Source organism: Carassius carassius, chromosome 13, assembly GCF_963082965.1.
Source record: "Carassius carassius chromosome 13, fCarCar2.1, whole genome shotgun sequence".
NCBI classification, from domain to species: Eukaryota; Metazoa; Chordata; class Actinopteri; order Cypriniformes; family Cyprinidae; genus Carassius; species Carassius carassius.
The window spans coordinates 7,360,161-7,378,109 of NC_081767.1; the positions used below are offsets into that span (position 1 = coordinate 7,360,161).

A 17,949-nucleotide genomic window follows, 5' to 3' on the forward strand; every position below is an offset into this window, starting at 1 on the left:
ATTTAACTCATGCATTTAAATCATATAGATCTGATCCCTTTCAGATCTAAGCATTAGACACACACACACACACACACACACACACACACACACACACACACACACACACATAGTCCTATTTGTGCCTTACAGATTCTTCAGAGTTTCGAATACACATTCTTTATTCATTGGTCATAAAATAATAATCAAGGAATGAGCTGGAAATTGTAGCATTTATTGAGTTATTTTCCAGTTAGCCACATTTAGCGTCTCCATTAGCCGTAGGGATGATGTTCTCATCACAGTTCTTCCCTCGTGTCGGAATATTAATCTAACCAGTAATTCCTTTGATAAAGTTATGCTTTCAAAATTCTCCATTCAAGGCTTGGGGGGGTGGGTGGATATTTTTGAATGCCAATGAAGCAGTGCTTCTTAAATTGTAATAAAACAAAGGAATGAAATGAGAAACTGATAGAAACCGTGCCAGTTTTGGGGTTTATGTCTAATCACACAGTGTTCAAATGTAGATGAGGTTTGTGTGCCTTTGTCAAGCAAAGGTGAGGGTGACCGTGTATTTCAGGGGCTTTTTGATACAATGAAAACAATTCTTTTTGATTTATGGGTAGAGAGCAACACTCTCCAGAGATGGTGGAGGAGAAAGGTCTCTCTAAAATTAGACTAGGTATTATGTGCTGTGTTATAGCTTTATCACACACCCTCACAGCATGGAATAACTGTTAATCAAAGCGAGTGTCATGTCACACAGCCACGGCAGGTCTGCTCCACATATGCAGATGTGCATCCTTACCTGGTATGTTTGCATGTTTTGGGCAAGGAGGTTTTAAATACCTGGTGAGAGGAATATTCATTAGCTTACCAATTCATCTCATTGACAGCTGTTATGTGCTGCTGCAAAAAAATAAAAATAAAAATAATTACTTGTAGGAAGTATTTGGCATTACAAAGATTGTAAATACATGGTATACTGCAGGTTTGATGAAGCTTATATATTCTGGTTTCCTTTTTACGTATATTTTAGCATTTTTAATGTTGTACATTTAGATAAACTATATTATATTATATTATATAATATTTATGTAATATAATATAATATAATTATATAATTAATATAATTATATTATATTTAGGGGTGTCCCCGACTAAGGATTTTCATAGTCAAAACGGAATTTTCGAATCTTGCCGATATTTGACTGATAGTCAGGGCAGGAATCCAGGGTGGAGCAAGTGGAACTGGGGACCCCCGGGACGGCGCAGGTTGAACCGGAGCCCACCACAGCCGTGCGGACGAGACAGAGGCCCACCAGGGCTGCTTAGAGGACCACCACAGCCATGCGGTCGAGACAGCAGCCCACCCGGGCGGCGCAGAGGACCACCCCAGCCGTGCGGTCGAGACAGAGGCCCACCAGGGCGGCGCAGAGGACCACCACAGCCGAGCAGACGAGACAGATGCCACCCAGGGTGGAGCAGAGGACCACCACAACCGTGCGGATGAGACAGAAGCCCACCAGGGCGGCGCAGAGGACCACCACAGTCGTGTGGAACAGACAGAAACCCACCAGGGCGGCGCAGAGGACCACCACAGCCGAGCTGACGAGACAGAAGCCCCCCAGGGCGGAGCAGAGGACCACCACAGCCGTGCAGTCGAGACAGAAGCCCACCATGGTAGAGCGGAGGACCACCACAGTGGGATCGATGACCCAGGAGAGCAAGTCTGGTCAGGTAAGGCTGAAATAGAGACCATGAACAAGTTAAGGGTGGCCTCCGTGGCCACGACAGGATCAGTCGAGTGCTCAGAGAGTTCGGCTGAGACGTGGAGAGGTTCTGGTAGTTCAGCAGAGTCGTGGAGAGGCTTTGGTAGTTCAGCAGAGATGTGGAGAGGCTCTGGTAGTTCTGCAGAGTTTAGACTGGATTCAGGAAGATCAATGGTGACTTGACTCTGCTCATGAAGATCATTGGTGACCTGACTCTGCTCATGAAGATCATTGGTGACCTGACTCTGCTCATGAAGATCATTGGTGACCTGACTCTGCTCATGAAGATCATTGGTGACCTGACTCTGCTCATGAAGATCATTGGTGACTTGCATTTGCCCATGAAGATAGTCGGTGACTTGACCTTGCCCATGAAGAACACCGGTGACTTGACTTTGTCCTTGAAGATCACCGGTGACTTGACTCCTGAGGTCTCACTGTGGTAGTGCTTAATTCTGGAGTGTCAATGGTGACCTGACCTGACTCTGGAGTGTCAACGGTGATCCGACCTGACTCTGGAGTGTCAACGGTGACCTGACCTGACTCTGGAGGGTCAACGGTGACCTGACTCGACTCTGGAGGGTCAACGGTGACCTGACTTGACTCTGGAGGGTCAACGGGAACCTGACTCGACTCTGGAGGGTCAACTGTGGCTGTCATCCCGTGTAGAGGCGCTGGACAAGCGGCCATCTTGTGCCATGACTCTGGACTGGCGGCCATCCTGGGCAGTGGCGCTGGACCGGATTATGGAAAGTGGAACATAAATCTAAAGGGGTGGTTGGATTTATTCACGCACTTTAAAATATTAATTTGAAGCTTCTTTATTTTCAGATTCTTACAGCTTTATCATAATAGGCTGTATATTAACTTACTGGGAGAAAACCAGTAGTTCTATGTGAAATCAGACATTTAAGCTCCCCCATAGTCAAAATGGCAAAATCAATAACACCCCATGAATATTCGACTGTTAGATTGGTAGTCGAATCAGGCTCCTCGAATCAAAGCATCGAATGCAGTTATATGCTCCTAAAATTCAAAGTTTTTGTCTCATATTTATATCTTATGACATAAAAAATATCACACAAGCTACGAGTGCAGTATCACACAAAGCGCTGCTTTTGTCCAAATGACAGAAGTGCAAATGTGATACTGATTTTGTATAACAGTTCGATAAATGTTAATTTATTTTTGACTATATTGTCTGTCTTTTCTCTTTATTTATTGTATTTTTTTTTTATGAAAATTATTATTATGATTTAATTTTTTCGATGACTATCCCTTTAAAACCAATTAAAACCCATTAATATCACAGCATTATTTATGCTATTTAAATTGCAGTATAAATGCATTCATGCCTCTGACCTGCAGTAAACAGTCTGTAAATACCAATTCAGATGCAGCAGCTAAAAAAAAGAAAGAAAAAAAGAGATGGAGCCTAAAAATGTGTGAAAACTTCTACGTTGAGTCAAATAAAATATTTATTTCTAAAGCTACTTTTTGCAGTGTTTATTTAATAATAAAAAACAGCTGTTGACCAATCAGAATCAAGTACTGGAACAGTTTTATAATGTCATGTCATATATCATATTCCTGGTTTGAGACCTTGGGGTTCATGTTGACGACAGATTGGGCAAACAACACTTTATCTTTCTAAAATCTCAGTTGTTTTAGTGTGTGTATAGCTGCACACTCTTTTAATCTGTTGACATGACTGCCTTGTTCTTCTACACGGTAGTGAGCTGGGGCTCTGGGTGTAATAATGCAGATGAACAATCTCAACAAGAAAGCATGCTTTTTCATTGGAGAGGAACGGAAGCATCTGGAGGTTGTAGAGGAGAGGAGAATGATGTCCGAGCTGCTGGGCAACATCATTGACTGCACTCTCCACCCCCTCTATGACATGGCTGTAGGAATGAACAGCATGTTCTGTTCTGAAGTAGGCTGATTCAGCTGTGCGACAGAAAGCACTACAGGAAGCCAATCATGTCTACTGCCTACGGTGGCCATATGTGCCGTTCATACGGGACACGTCCCAACCAGGATTTTAATAATGCCTAAAATATCCAGGTTTTGGCTATTTGCACTGTGCAGGTTGATCATTGTGTAACATTCATGAGAGCTATAAAGAGCAGAGCAGACGGCTCCTTATGCTTTCGAATCGCTTTCACATGTTTGTTTGTTCGTTTGTCTTGAAGCATTGTGGTGTACTTTGCTTTGGTTTTTTTTGAACGGCACATATTGCCACCCTACTGCTGCCATAATCAACAACCATGTGCAGTGACACCATTGACCTTTAGTGAATAAGGACCCTGCTTTCAGATGTTCTTGGGCACAACATTAAAAATCATGCAACATTGTTGCAAACCCCTCAGTGAGCTCCCATAGAACATCCTATCTTCACCTTGGTGACCTCCTAGAACACAGCACACTAGCAATGCCTTTGTAACCACCCAGAATATCATGGAAACCACCTAGCAACAACACCCTAGCAACTGCCCTATCAGCCACCCAGAGCACCATAATAACCACCTAGCAATATCTTTGCAAACCTGTTGCTGCTTCCCAATTCACATATGTATAAATAGAATTTGAAAATAGAATTGGCATGTCCCAAATCATAGTATGTTGAAATGAATGTTAAAAAACTACAAACATGGTGGATATGTGAGACGATGGAAGGTGGAGAAAGGGGTTTGAGTGAAAAAATAATCAATGTATATCCAGCATGAAATTTTTTTTATTTAATATTATCTGCATTACATTTCATCTGCAGCAGCATTTTATACACATACGTTTGGTTATTATCTTTTAAATGCATCATGTATTCACATGAGTAGAGTTCTCGGCATGAAGGGCCCACGATTTGCAGATCAACCTGCAACTTCATTTCTCTCCATTATGGTAGGAAAGCAAGTGACACGAAATGTGAATTATGTTAATGTGACAAGCCAATTGACAGGGCAGTTTAAATGGTGACAGAATGCACGAAACTAAGCAACAGAGTTGTCTGTTAAAGACACAGTTATGACAAAGTAGTATGTCCCAAAGTTTGCCTACTATTCTGCTACACACTCAAAAGTATGTACTTTTCCTTCACAAAGAAATATATAGTATAAGTAGGCTAATTGGGACACAGCATGGGTAAACACCTAAAGAACACCCTAACATCACCTAGGCAACCTCCCAGAATACCCTAGCAGCAGACTAGCAATGCCTTGGTAACCACCCAGAGCAACTTACAGCAACTACCTTACAGCACTGTAGCTATTTCCTAGAAACCATTCACAGTATTATAACAGTTACCTAGTAACAACACCCTAGCAACACTCCTAACAACCACCTAAGACACCCCAGCAACCACCCAGAGCACTGTGCCAACCACCTAGCAACTCCCCTAGAAACCACCTAGCAATATCTTAAAGCCTGAGTGAACACCCATAGAACACCCTATAATTACCTTAGTGACCGCCCAGAAAACCCTAGCAGCAAAGTCAAAGTCAAAGTCACCTTTATTTATATAGCGCTTTAAACAAAATACATTGCGTCAAAGCAACTGAACAACATTCATTAGGAAAACAGTGTCAATAATGCAAAATGATAGTTAAAGGTAGTTCATCATTGAATTCAGTGATGTCATCTCTGTTCAGTTAAATAGTGTCTGTGCATTTATTTGCAATCAAGTCAACGATATCACTGTAGATGAAGTGTCCCCAACTAAGCAAGCCAGAGGCGACAGCGGCAAGGAACCGAAACTCCATCGGTGACAGAATAGAGAAAAAAACCTTGGGAGAAACCAGGCTCAGTTGGGGGGCCAGTTCTCCTCTGACCAGACGAAACCAGTAGTTCAATTCCAGGCTGCAGCAGAGTCAGATTGTGCAGAAGAATCATCTGTTTCCTGTGGTCTTGTCCTGGTGCTCCTCTGAGACAAGGTCTTTACAGGGGATCTGTATCTGGGGCTCTAGTTGTCCTGGTCTCCACTGTCTTTCAGGGATGTAGAGGTCCTTCCTAGGTGCTGATCCAGCATCTGGTCTGGATACGTACTGGATCCGGGTGACTGCAGTGACCCTCTGATCTGGACACAGACTGGATCTGGTGGCCACGGTGACCTCGGAACAAGAGAGAAACAGACAAATATTAGCGTAGATGCCATTCTTCTAATGATGTAGCAAGTACATAGGGTGTTATGGGAAGTGTTTCCAGTTCCGGTTTACCTAATTAATGCAGCCTAAAAATCCTTTAACGGATTTGGATAATAAAAGCATATTAGTATGTTATGTGTATGCCAGGTTAAAGAGATGGGTCTTTAATCTAGATTTAAACTGCAAGAGTGTGTCTGCCTCCCGAACAATGTTAGGTAGGTTATTCCAGAGTTTGGGCGCCAAATAGGAAAAGGATCTGCCGCCTGCAGTTGATTTTGATATTCTAGGTATTATCAAATTGCCTGAGTTTTGAGAACATAGCGGACGTAGATGATTATAATGTAAAAGGAGCTCATTCAAATACTGAGGTGCTAAACCATTCAGGGCTTTATAAGTAATAAGCAATATTTTAAAATCTATGCGATGCTTGATAGGGAGCCAGTGCAGTGTTGACAGGACCGGGCTAATATGGTCATACTTCCTGGTTCTAGTAAGAACTCTTGCTGCTGCATTTTGGACTAGCTGTAGTTTGTTTAAGCGTGCAGAACAACCACCCAATAAAGCATTACAATAATCTAACCTTGAGGTCATAAATGCATGGATTAACATTTCTGCATTTGACATTGAGAGCATAGGCCGTAATTTAGATATATTTTTGAGATGGAAAAATGCAGTTTTACAAATGCTAGAAACGTGGCTTTCTAAGGAAAGATTGCGATCAAATAGCACACCTAGGTTCCTAACTGATGACGAAGAATTGACAGAGCAACCATCAAGTCTTAGACAGTGTTCTAGGTTATTACAAGCGGAGTTTTTAGGTCCTATAATTAACACCTCTGTTTTTTCAGAATTTAGCAGTAAGAAATTATTCGTCATCCAGTTTTTTATATCGACTATGCAATCCATTAGTTTTTCAAATTGGTGTGTTTCACCGGGCTGCGAAGAAATATAGAGCTGAGTATCATCAGCATAACAGTGAAAGCAAACACCATGTTTCCTGATGATATCTCCCAAGGGTAACATATAAAGCGTGAAGAGTAGCGTCCCTAGTACTGAGCCTTGAGGTACTCCATACTGCACTTGTGATCGATAGGATACATCTTCATTCACTGCTACGAACTGATGGCGGTCATATAAGTACGATTTAAACCATGCTAATGCACTTCCACTGATGCCAACAAAGTGTTCAAGTCTATGCAAAAGAATGTTGTGGTCAATTGTGTCAAACGCAGCACTAAGATCCAATAAAACTAATAGAGAGATACACCCACGATCAGATGATAAGAGCAGATCATTTGTAACTCTAAGGAGAGCAGTCTCAGTACTATGATACGGTCTAAATCCTGACTGGAAATCCTCACATATACCATTTTTCTCTAAGAAGGAATATAATTGTGTGGATACCACCTTTTCTAGCATCTTGGACAGAAAAGGGAGATTCGAGATTGGTCTATAATTAACTAGTTCTTTGGGGTCAAGTTGTGGTTTTTTGATGAGAGGCTTAATAACAGCCAGTTTGAAGGTTTTGGGGACATATCCTAATGACAATGAGGAATTAATAATAGTCAGAAGAGGATCTATGACTTCTGGAAGCACCTCTTTTAGGAGCTTAGATGGTATAGGGTCTAACATACATGTTGTTGGTTTAGATGATTTAACAAGTTTATACAATTCTTCCTCTCCTATGGTAGAGAATGCAGCAAACTAGCAATGCCTTAGTGACCACCCACAACACCATAACAACCACCTAGCAACGTCATTGCAAAGCCTGTGACCTCCCATTGAAAATTAGCTTGTAATGCACTAGCATCCACCTAGAACATCCTTTCAACTTCCTAGCAGAGCCCTAGCAAATACCAGCATAGCAACCACATAGCAACACGAGTGTAAATCCTCTTGATCTCTGGTACAACATATGCGAACAAACACGCAGAATGAAGCTGTAATTGACAGTCTCCTGCTATCTGTCAGTGTGCTGTGAGGGGCTTTTAGAGCGCGTGATATAGAGATATAGGCATTTTTCAGATTTTAAATGCATGCCTACTGTATCTGTGGACGTAATACTCGTTCTCTGCTCGTTGATGGCCATATTGCTCTTGTTTCATTGCCTGTTTAAAACTAAAAGCTATTTTCTTATTTCTTTATTGCTCAGATTCACAGTCTTCATGTTATTGCTGATTTTCCTCATTTTAATAGTCTGTGGAGTGAACTGTAGCAGTGTGCTCTGGAGTTCTCGTTAAATGAATACTGATGAATGAAGTTTTCGCACTAATCATTACTGTTCTTCTGTCGGTGTGAATGTTCTCACAAGCCTGATGCAAAAATGTAAACTCACACCACAAATTTGCTCTAAACAGTGAGCTTGTTAAAATTTCTCAGCTTTTGGTGTTAATGTTACATGTTCTTTCTAACTTTAATTCAAGTTGTGAAGTACACCAAGTTAATGTAGTTTAATGAAGACTGTTTTCTCATGAAATACCTTGCGTCTGTGCTTGACTGATTGCAGATCCAGAATGCCGATGATGTTCTGATCACACCCTTGGAGAGATTCCGGAAAGAGCAGATTGGAGCAGCCAAGGCAAGTCATCCTATTACACTTCAGAAAATAACCAAATTACCCTGGTATTTAAACTCTGTACCAACACGGCTAAAATATGCTACTGATTTATGCTTGTGTGTGTTTTTGGAAATGTGTTTGCATTTAGACTTTACAAATCTTGTTTGGAATATATTCTGCTAAAATCTGCTGCTGGGTTATTTATAATTGAAATGATCCCTTAGAAGGTTTTTGCTTTTAGCATGTGTTGAAGGACAGAAGATAGTAATATTTTATGAATGTTTAGCCATTACAAGAGTGTCTTTATACCTAAAAAGTACCTAAAAGTGCCTACGGTAATACCATGTTTACCCTGCCATGATTAGTCAAAGTATCTTGGAATACCAAGTAGTATTGTATATGAATATAATTTTGTCATTGAGACAAATTTCATAATCAAAATAAACTTTAATAGATAAAATCCCGCCCGACATGTCTTTTCTAACTGAAAGTCTAGTTTTACTCAATGTCATTACAGAAGTAAAATGGGTTTTGAATGTTGTTTTATGTTTTTGCACATGGCTCTTGAACCCAACAGAATAATGTGCTCTGATTATTGTGATGGTGCATTGTTTATGCCTGGCAGTAATATTGCAATATTGACAGTTAGCGGTTTAAATGGATACTGCAGTTCTAATTCTAATAATTGGAGAGCTCTGTTTCTCCCACACTGGGTTGCCAGATGCAACAAGGAATAAGCTCAAATGACATGTTAGACAACAAACCTTACACTGTAAGTTGAGGAGGTGTTTTAGTATTCCTGTGCTCATAGAGCTTTTTAGATGGATGCCAAGACTTTTTAATTAGGTAGAATTTGCGATCTCTGACCCAGTTCTTTTGCTGGCTTCCTTTGGTGTCAAATACTATTGGGTAAAATGGTAGTGGGCGGAGTCACACTGACCAACACAAAAACAGACATTCCGACACAGAACTCACATTTCAAAGCAAAAAAAACTGGCTGTAGCATTGTTTGTTGGAGAATAGTATATGAACTTAGCATGTTTCATAAATATCTGCAAATAATATGGCATTGTATGGTCAAAAAATGACATACACCTTTAAAATAGTGATTAAGCAAGATATACTGTGCAGTAAAACATAAATAAACCATCTTCCTAAAAAAAACATTTCTAATGTATGTAGGTACTCTACAAAAAAGTACTGTGGTGGTACCATAGTAAAATAATGAAAACACATAAGAAATACTTTGATGTGCACATAAATGCAAAGTTATTTCAAAGAATACATGGCATGGCAAACATGGTAATTCTGTTGACATATTTTTAGTTAGTGGTATGAAGCCACTCTCCTAATGGATAAACATTCATAAAATATTATCTTTAGGTATTCAATAATAAGACATTCGAATCATGCTAACAGCAAAAACCTTATATGGAATATTTTCAATCCTAAATAACACAGTGGCAGATTTTGGCAGAATATAGTCCAAACAAAGCTTGTCCACAGTCTGAACACAAACACATTTCCAAATACACACACACTTGGCAGCATCACTGTAAGGTAGAAACTAATTATACATCAAAATAAGCAGCATCAAAATGCCCAGCAGTTTGAGGCCCTTGGGGTCTGAAAGATCACACACACACATATTCAATCACACATATGAACAACTACACTCAGCCCTAAATAGATATATACCTACACACTCGAACACACATGCTTAGTGTCTTCCTTGAGGCAAGAGTTAGGTTGAGCCATCTGTATATGACCCAAGACCTCTGATTTATATTCCCACCTCAAAGCAACTTTTGATTTATTTTGCATGAAAAGGGTTTGTGAGTGTGGCCTGTGCTTTGTGGAAGGTTCACTGGCTGGACCAGAGGGCCAGTATTCTCTCTACTCTTGAGCAGAAGGGTGGACACATTGTAAGCAGAGACGGATTCTCATAAACCGAGATCAACTGGTGTCGGGTTGTGGAGCTCTTTCTCTTAGATTTTTTGTAAAAAATAAATTATATATATATATATATATATATTTACACACACACACACACACACACACACGTGTGTGTGTGCGTGTGTGTGTGTGTGTGTATGGTTTTAAGTCAGTTATTTCTATGTTTTGCTGTAGTGTGTCATTAGTAAATATCAGTTTACATTTCCAAACATTATTTTTTCCATTAATTGTAATAATCCAGTGAGATTTGTGTTTGCACAAGGAGTCTGACAGCAGCCAGTGCTCCAGACAGAGATCTGATCTCATCATCATCCAGTCTGTCTGTAATAACATGAAGAAACAGAACAAACTGAGACAGACTAAATCCAGAAAAACTGGCTATGTCTCCAAGTTTGTCCGAGGACAACAATTTTTTTATTTTTTATTTTATTCTTTACGCATAGTGTGGTCACACCAAATGTTGATTTAATTTAGTTGAATTAATAGAAGATAATTAATAAAATCTATTGATGGCATTATTTTTGACAGCATCCTTACTTTACAGCATTTTTACACAGGTGCCTAAAACTTTGCACAGTACTGTAGCTTTGTAGGTTTCTTGAAGCATCTTGGAGACGTGGCCACAGTTTTTCTGGATTTAGAAAAACAGTTTTTTTCTGTTTCTTCATGTTATTTAGACAGACTGGATGATGATGAGATCAAATCTCTGAGTGGAGCACTGGCTGCTGTCAGACTCCTTGTGAAAACAAAAATCTCACTGGATTATTACAATTAAAGGTACAGGTTGTAGGACCTGACACCAGAGGGCATACTACCAAAACAATAACAATCGTGGGTTTGATGATGCTAAGAAGAAGCATGGAATGATGGGGTTTGTTGTCTTCTACCCAACCACTGACGTCCATCAATCAGACGGAAAGATAAATCATGGATTTAACGCGAGTTCAACGATTTGCGCGAGTAGATTTCATACAAAGTCAATGCAAAGACGCGATCAGACTATGGATCAGACGCGTCCTCGCACTCATGTTTCACAAATTCACATTGTTCACAGCAAATCTTCACTTGTGACAAAGCTCTTAATTTCACATGCGCTGTTTAATGAGACATTGAGCCAGGATTAATGTCACTGAGTTCAAGTGCTTCAGATTGTGATGCTACAACTTGGATTGTACAGTAGTGCAAATGAGATTTTAGAGCTAATGAGATTTGACTTCCTCTTACAAAAAAATATTAAAGTAAACGTGTTTATATGCCTTATTGTCCTGTTTTACTTCTCTCTGTCTTATTTTGTTATGTTTTCTTGTGCTTTATATATTTATTTATTTATTTATTTATTTATTTTTCTGGTTTGTTATTTTGTTTCTTTGTTGTTTTGTTTTGAGGTTTTGTTTAGTTTTTTTGTTTTGTTTTTGTAATTTATTTGTTTGTTTGTTTTTTTCTGCTGTGCAGCACTTTCGCTATGCCTTTTTAACTTAAAATGTGATTTATTAATATATATCTGTTATTGCATGGCCATATTTATTTGATGGACATATTTCTCATGCATCTGGTCAGAATGTTATAGCTTTGTGTCATGCATTGTAACATCTACATCTCACTCTGTTTTTGTAAACTAAACAAAAGCATCATGACATTCACCTCAACCTCTCTCTGTAGAAAGTGCGCTTATGAAAATCATCACCCAAGTCTCTTTTTTCACTCTTTATCTCCCTTTTAACCATTTTTTATGGCTTATTCCTTTCTCCTGTACTATAAACAGTCCTAATGTTGAGAATGGATGAAACACTAGCCATGGAGTCAGGAGCCTTACTAAAGGATTATGAGAATGTGGAGGATCTGCCAGCTGCCAGACCTCCTCCTTGCTCAAATTTAGTGTTCAGAGGGTGGCTGAGAGGTATAGACATCCATATTAGGGAATTAGAGCCTTGCTGCAGCTCCAGCTGGTTAACCGAGTGAGGTCAGTGGCCGATAAAAGGGCCACTCAAGCCTAAAGCCCGAACAATTTATTTCCTGTTGGCCAAACAGTCCTACTCGACACCTCACAGGCACAAGGCTTTAACTATGGAAGAGCTCTTACTGTACGTATGGGTCATCAGAGCTTAGAATCACAAGCTGTGCAACTTCAAAGGAACATGAGGAAAGTTTTTGTAGAATTGTACTGTTCTTTCTTCTCCATGCAGTTATTGCCCATTTTGTATTTTATAACAAATATTTGACTTCTCAGTATTAAGTGTAGTTTTTCACATTTGTCTAAGAGCTTTTTCCTTCCTCTGCAAATGTCACTGGCACAACTCTAGCCCAGAACAGAAGTTAATGATCTCAGCTCATGATATTAAGACTGGCATGTGTAATTCTCTATGAGCCACGTCTCATAAAATGGCTCCAACAGGTCATGAAATCGGCATATCAGCTCAATAACTTATAAATAATTAAAGCTGCATCGTCAAACTGGACCACAAACTTAGCATATGCCAGTCATACAGTCATTGCCAACAGTATTATCTAGTTCACTGAACTAAAATCGGCAGCAAGCACTTCTTACCTTGCCCATGAAAGTAGGTTTGTATAGTTTATTGATAATAAAACATGTAACATGCCAATTTGGCCATAGAAACCACTTGGGCCATTCTACAAAACATTTGCCTCTTATATAAATAACTTTAACAATGACTAGCTGGTGCCAGCTTGTACTGTGTGTTTATACTAAGTTTACTAACTAATGTGATATGTGGCATTTTATAGATATATTACAGAAATGCTTTTACTTTATTGTATATTTTTGTATGTGCTCTTTCTTGAGTTTCTTTATTTTGCTAATATATACGATTTTGATTCAAGTAAAAAAAAATTGTATAGCACTTTACACAGTGCATATTGTTTTTGAAGTAGCTGTACAGAAAATCATGTTGACGTTTATAATATTTTAATATCTTTAATATTATAAATTTGTATTCGTATTTACCAGAGTAGAGGTAGTTAGAGCAATAAGACGGTGAAAAAAAAATTATGATGTATTTTTGTAAAAAAAAATATGATGTATTGTATTTGTTATCATACGTTTGTAGAGTACATCAAATTAAAATTCTCTGTGAGACACCTTTTACTTTAATGACCTTACACACAAAACATTTAGGGCCATATTTTAACGGTCTAAACGCGAAGTGTAAAGCGACGGAAAAACAGTCCGTGCGCCAGGGTGCATTTTTGGAATGGCTTGTCCCTATTCTCTTAATAAGTAAAGGGCGTAATGTTCAATAAACCAACCAGAGTGTCTTTAATCTCCCATTCCCTTTAAGAGCGAGATGCGGAAAAGCTGAATGAAGTAACCGATCTGCTCGTGCGCAAAGTTAAAGCGCGCGAGCAGATCATCTACGGGACAAGCAGGAATACACCAAAGCTTCCCAAGGTGAAGAAGGCGTGGGGATAAAGTAGAATTTCATTCAACATTATAAGTAGTAATAGGCTGAATTGCAAATAGGTAGCCTAATTCTAATACACGCAATGACTATCCATCATTACATTTTCATATTTATGTAGCCTACACAATAATATTCTTTTACAATGTAATTCTTTTGTTTTTAATATTTGGCATGTTTGTGTGATGCGCATCCCTGTGTGTAATAAGCGAAGTCAATGCGCACTGTGGACCCGCCCAGAGGCGCATTTTCTACCAACGCGCTCTTTAAATAATAAAAAATATTGCGCCATTGACTTTAGACTTTAGACCAGGTTTTAGTTGGTCTATGGTGTAGTCTATTTTCAGCTCCTTAAAATAGCAATGCGTCAGCAATGTGCTTGAACACACCTATTTTTTAGACCAGCAGGCACATGGGCGCACAAATGGGCGCAAATGCATTTGCTAAATGCGAACGGCGCCGGATTGAAACTAGCAAACACCATTGTGCTGCGCCTTGCGTTGAATTGCGCCAGGTGTATGATAGGGCCCTTAAAGTCAAAAAGGTAAAACATAAAAACATCAAGCTGCCAAACCTGTTACTTTCCTTTAACCATAAAAACATCACATTTAAATTATCATTCTAAGAAGCACCTTTTAGTTTCATGACCTCAAGCACAAAACGTTTAAAGTCAAATAGACAACAGTGAACCCTGTTAAGTTCCTGAAGGAATAATCAAGTATTCAGATTTATTAATTTAACTTGATATGGCACAATGCAGTTTATATCTGAAATGTAAAATGTATTTTAAAAATCACCTCACAAACTTTTGCCTATTTGCCCTGCAGCAATTAGATCATCAAGGCCAATAGAGTAATGATGGATGTGGGCCCATGGTTTTCTGTCACAGTGATGGCTGGAGATACGAGGCACGTGTGAAGCCACCTCTGGACTGATGGTGGCTGGAGCAGGTGGCAGAAGGCAGGGGGTGAATGAACATCTGCCCTGCACGGGACTTTGCTAATGAAACATGCTGCTATGAGATTGACTAAGTGGTTACACAGTCAGATGGGCAGACAGAAGACCACAAATGAGATCTTCTAAAAAGTTCCTATATAAAGCTAGATATCTTACGAAGGATTGATTGATAACACATAAAAGTAGTTTGAAAGGAGTGAAGGAAGAGGAGTTTTGATTGTGTGGAGATGTGTTAAAACTCTCAGAAAAAAAGGTACAAAAGCTGTCACTGGGGTGGTACCTTTTAAAAAGGTACACTTGTATAGCTTTTTGGTACTAATATGTACCTGTAAGGTACAGCCCCGGTGACAACTTTTGTTCCTTTGTTGGAGGAACAAGCGTATGGAGGAACTAACTACAGATTTCATATCTTAAGGGCAACAGCATGGCACTTCTTGCATAGTTTTATACTGTATATGTGTGTTTTCAGTTTCATTTGTGAGGTTCCTTTTCAGTTAGGTTTCTATTGTACAAGGTGAATAAAAGTGGCTGACTGAGATTGTGAAGCAGAGCCGGTGTGTTCAGTTGTATGTGCATCTCTGAGACCTTGGACTTCCAGCCGGCAGGTCGAGCTAACCCTGGTCAAAGACAGAGCTGAGTCTTTGTTTATGTCCTCAACCACTGGGAAATTCACAGACAAGAGCTCTCTTACACAAAAACCCACACCGTCAGTCACGACACACACTCCCACTTCCCTAGACCAGCATATGCATATCTGATGACATTCAAAGGTAACAGCCAAACTCGGAACATTGTGCAAACATGCAATTACTGAAAGAAGTACATTGTGAATGGGGAACAACTTGTAATCATGAGCAAGAATTAATCCAACCGTACTTTGTTCATAGAGTTCAGTAATTGTAGATGCATGTCCTTTTGTTTGTAACTGTTTATCTACTTAAATATTGAGTTTAAGCAACCAGTAGGGGTTTAGAAGTCTACCACCTACATTGGCAACTTGTTGTTGTTTTGTTTGTTTTTTTTAAGTTGGAACAGTTTTTATCCATACTTTCCAATGAAAAACGTAATAAAATAAAAAAGATTTTGAGTAAAATTTTATACAGTATGTATGGGTATACACAGATTTACAGTACTAAATGTTTTAAATACCTTTTGTCTAATTCAGTAAACATCAATCTTTTTGAGGTAAAGTAGCTTTTTTATTGACATTGCTATTAAAATGTATTAAATGGTAAAAGTGTTTTGATGTCATAACCAGTGCTGGGTAAGTGGTTACATGTAATCTGGATTAAAAATGTCATATTTGTAATTAGATTATATTGTGATTTAAGATTCTTTATAATCATATTACAGTTACTTTTTTATGCATTACATGATTATAAATTATTCACAATGGCAGTAAATTATTCATCATTTTAACTTTGTATTTATCTATTTATTTATTCATTTATTTTTTACACAGGGCGTAAGCAGCTTGACATAATACTGTAGAAGCCATTATTATCAGTGATGCTGTCTACACTGGATACAGTAAATTGATGCCTCATTCTATTTCTATTTATGACGTACTGATACAAAGTTCAGTTGATATGCAATGCTCGCATCCAGTGTAGACAGCCTCAAGTTGGTGCCACATCCGGTGTAGACATGGTGTAATTCTTCTTTTTTCTCTTTTAAACAGTTTTTTCTAAAAATTCTAATGTGTGTCATATTATTTAGCATTGAATATTCACAGTATAGAATGTCCATGTAATTGGGTTGCAAAACATGCTTCTGAATTTGGGGAAAAAAGCACCTATCAGTCAACTCTTACTATATATTTCACCTAGAAACTGAAATGTAGACAGTCACAAATTTCTAGTCAACATAGGTTGCAATTTTAAACCATGACTTCAACAATTCTAAAATAAAATGACAGTCAAGACTCACTGAGTTTATAACAGTATATTCTGGGATTGCATATTCCTTGAAGGATGTACTGTATGTAATGCTGTCTGATGTTTGGAACAGCTCTGTGATGCCTTATAATGTTGTCTAGAACTTTAGAACCAAGTTACAAATATCTATGGCAGGACAAGAAATACATAGTTTCTGAGGTTTTGCTGTCAGGTCTTTCTAGGGTTTTAAAATTCATGATGAATGGTCTGCATCAGGTCATCATCTGCTCAAGGCCTGTCTAATCTAGGGCACTTCCTGTCTGGTGCAGAGTGCTGTACAGTGTATTTTTGAATAACTTTTCTCTGCAGGAGGTGGACAGATTCAAGGATTACTTCAAACCTTCATCAGAATAAGAGCTGTGAGAGGAGCTTCTTGCCTCCAGAAATAGTTCAAAATAAGAGGTGTGAAGCTGACCTTTACCCTTATGCGCTTGGCAGGAAATAATAGCTTTTATGTGTAAGGTTGATCAAACGTTGAGTGAAGAACAGTTCTCGTCTCTGTGACGCTTTTATGAAACAAGAATTGAAATGCACTGCAGTATGTTATAGTATTCCGTTCTGTGATTACAGAGTTCTGATATTTGCACAATAAGATTAAAAATGATAGCTTGGTAACTGTCATGCTAAAGTTCTTTGAATCATTCAGGATCATTTTCATAATAAGGTGCCTTGCAGCTTCCTTGTGATCACAAATATTGCTTTTTATTATATCATCGCCGGACACTGTGTCTAATTAGTCATGTGAAAGTTTGCTGGATAAAATTGTTTATTATTATTTATTTAATGTTTTATTTTATTTTTTAAAGAGCAGTGCGCTGCATCAGCAGAGCTTCAGATGTTTTCCACTGACTGATCAGGCACATGTAATGTACCACCTGCTCTTATCAGGTGACAGAAGACTGAATAGAACTTAATGAATTTAAGTGTTTTGTGAAGATGTTCAGGATGTCACTACTCATTATGATCCACAGCTCTATAGTGAGCATCACAGGACTAAGACAACTTCTCTTCTCTTCTCTCCTCTTCTCTTCTCTTCTAATACCTATATTTTATCTCTGGATATTCTCTCTTTTCTTCTTCTCTTGTCCCCTCCTCTACTCACCCATTGTCTCATCTCTCTTCTATTCTCCAGTTTCAGCTTGTCTGGATTTCTTATCTTGTCTCATTTAAGTGTGTCTTTTCTTTTATCTTTTTTCTTTTCTTATTATCACCTCTCCCCTTTTCTTGTCTCTT

The 17,949-nt window shown here is 38.8% G+C and overlaps 1 protein-coding gene across 7 annotated transcripts in view; it reads left to right on the forward strand.

The window, feature by feature from the left end:
* The window catches only part of LOC132155896 (rho GTPase-activating protein 42), a 114,504-nt gene that overhangs the window by 54,034 nt on the left and 42,521 nt on the right, over positions 1-17,949 (forward strand). For all 7 annotated transcript variants that reach the window (XM_059564658.1, XM_059564657.1, XM_059564660.1 and 4 more), the window contains exon 4: positions 8,397-8,468. In XM_059564658.1, the coding sequence (XP_059420641.1) occupies positions 8,397-8,468 (72 nt within the window). The remainder of the gene's footprint in view (positions 1-8,396; positions 8,469-17,949) is intronic.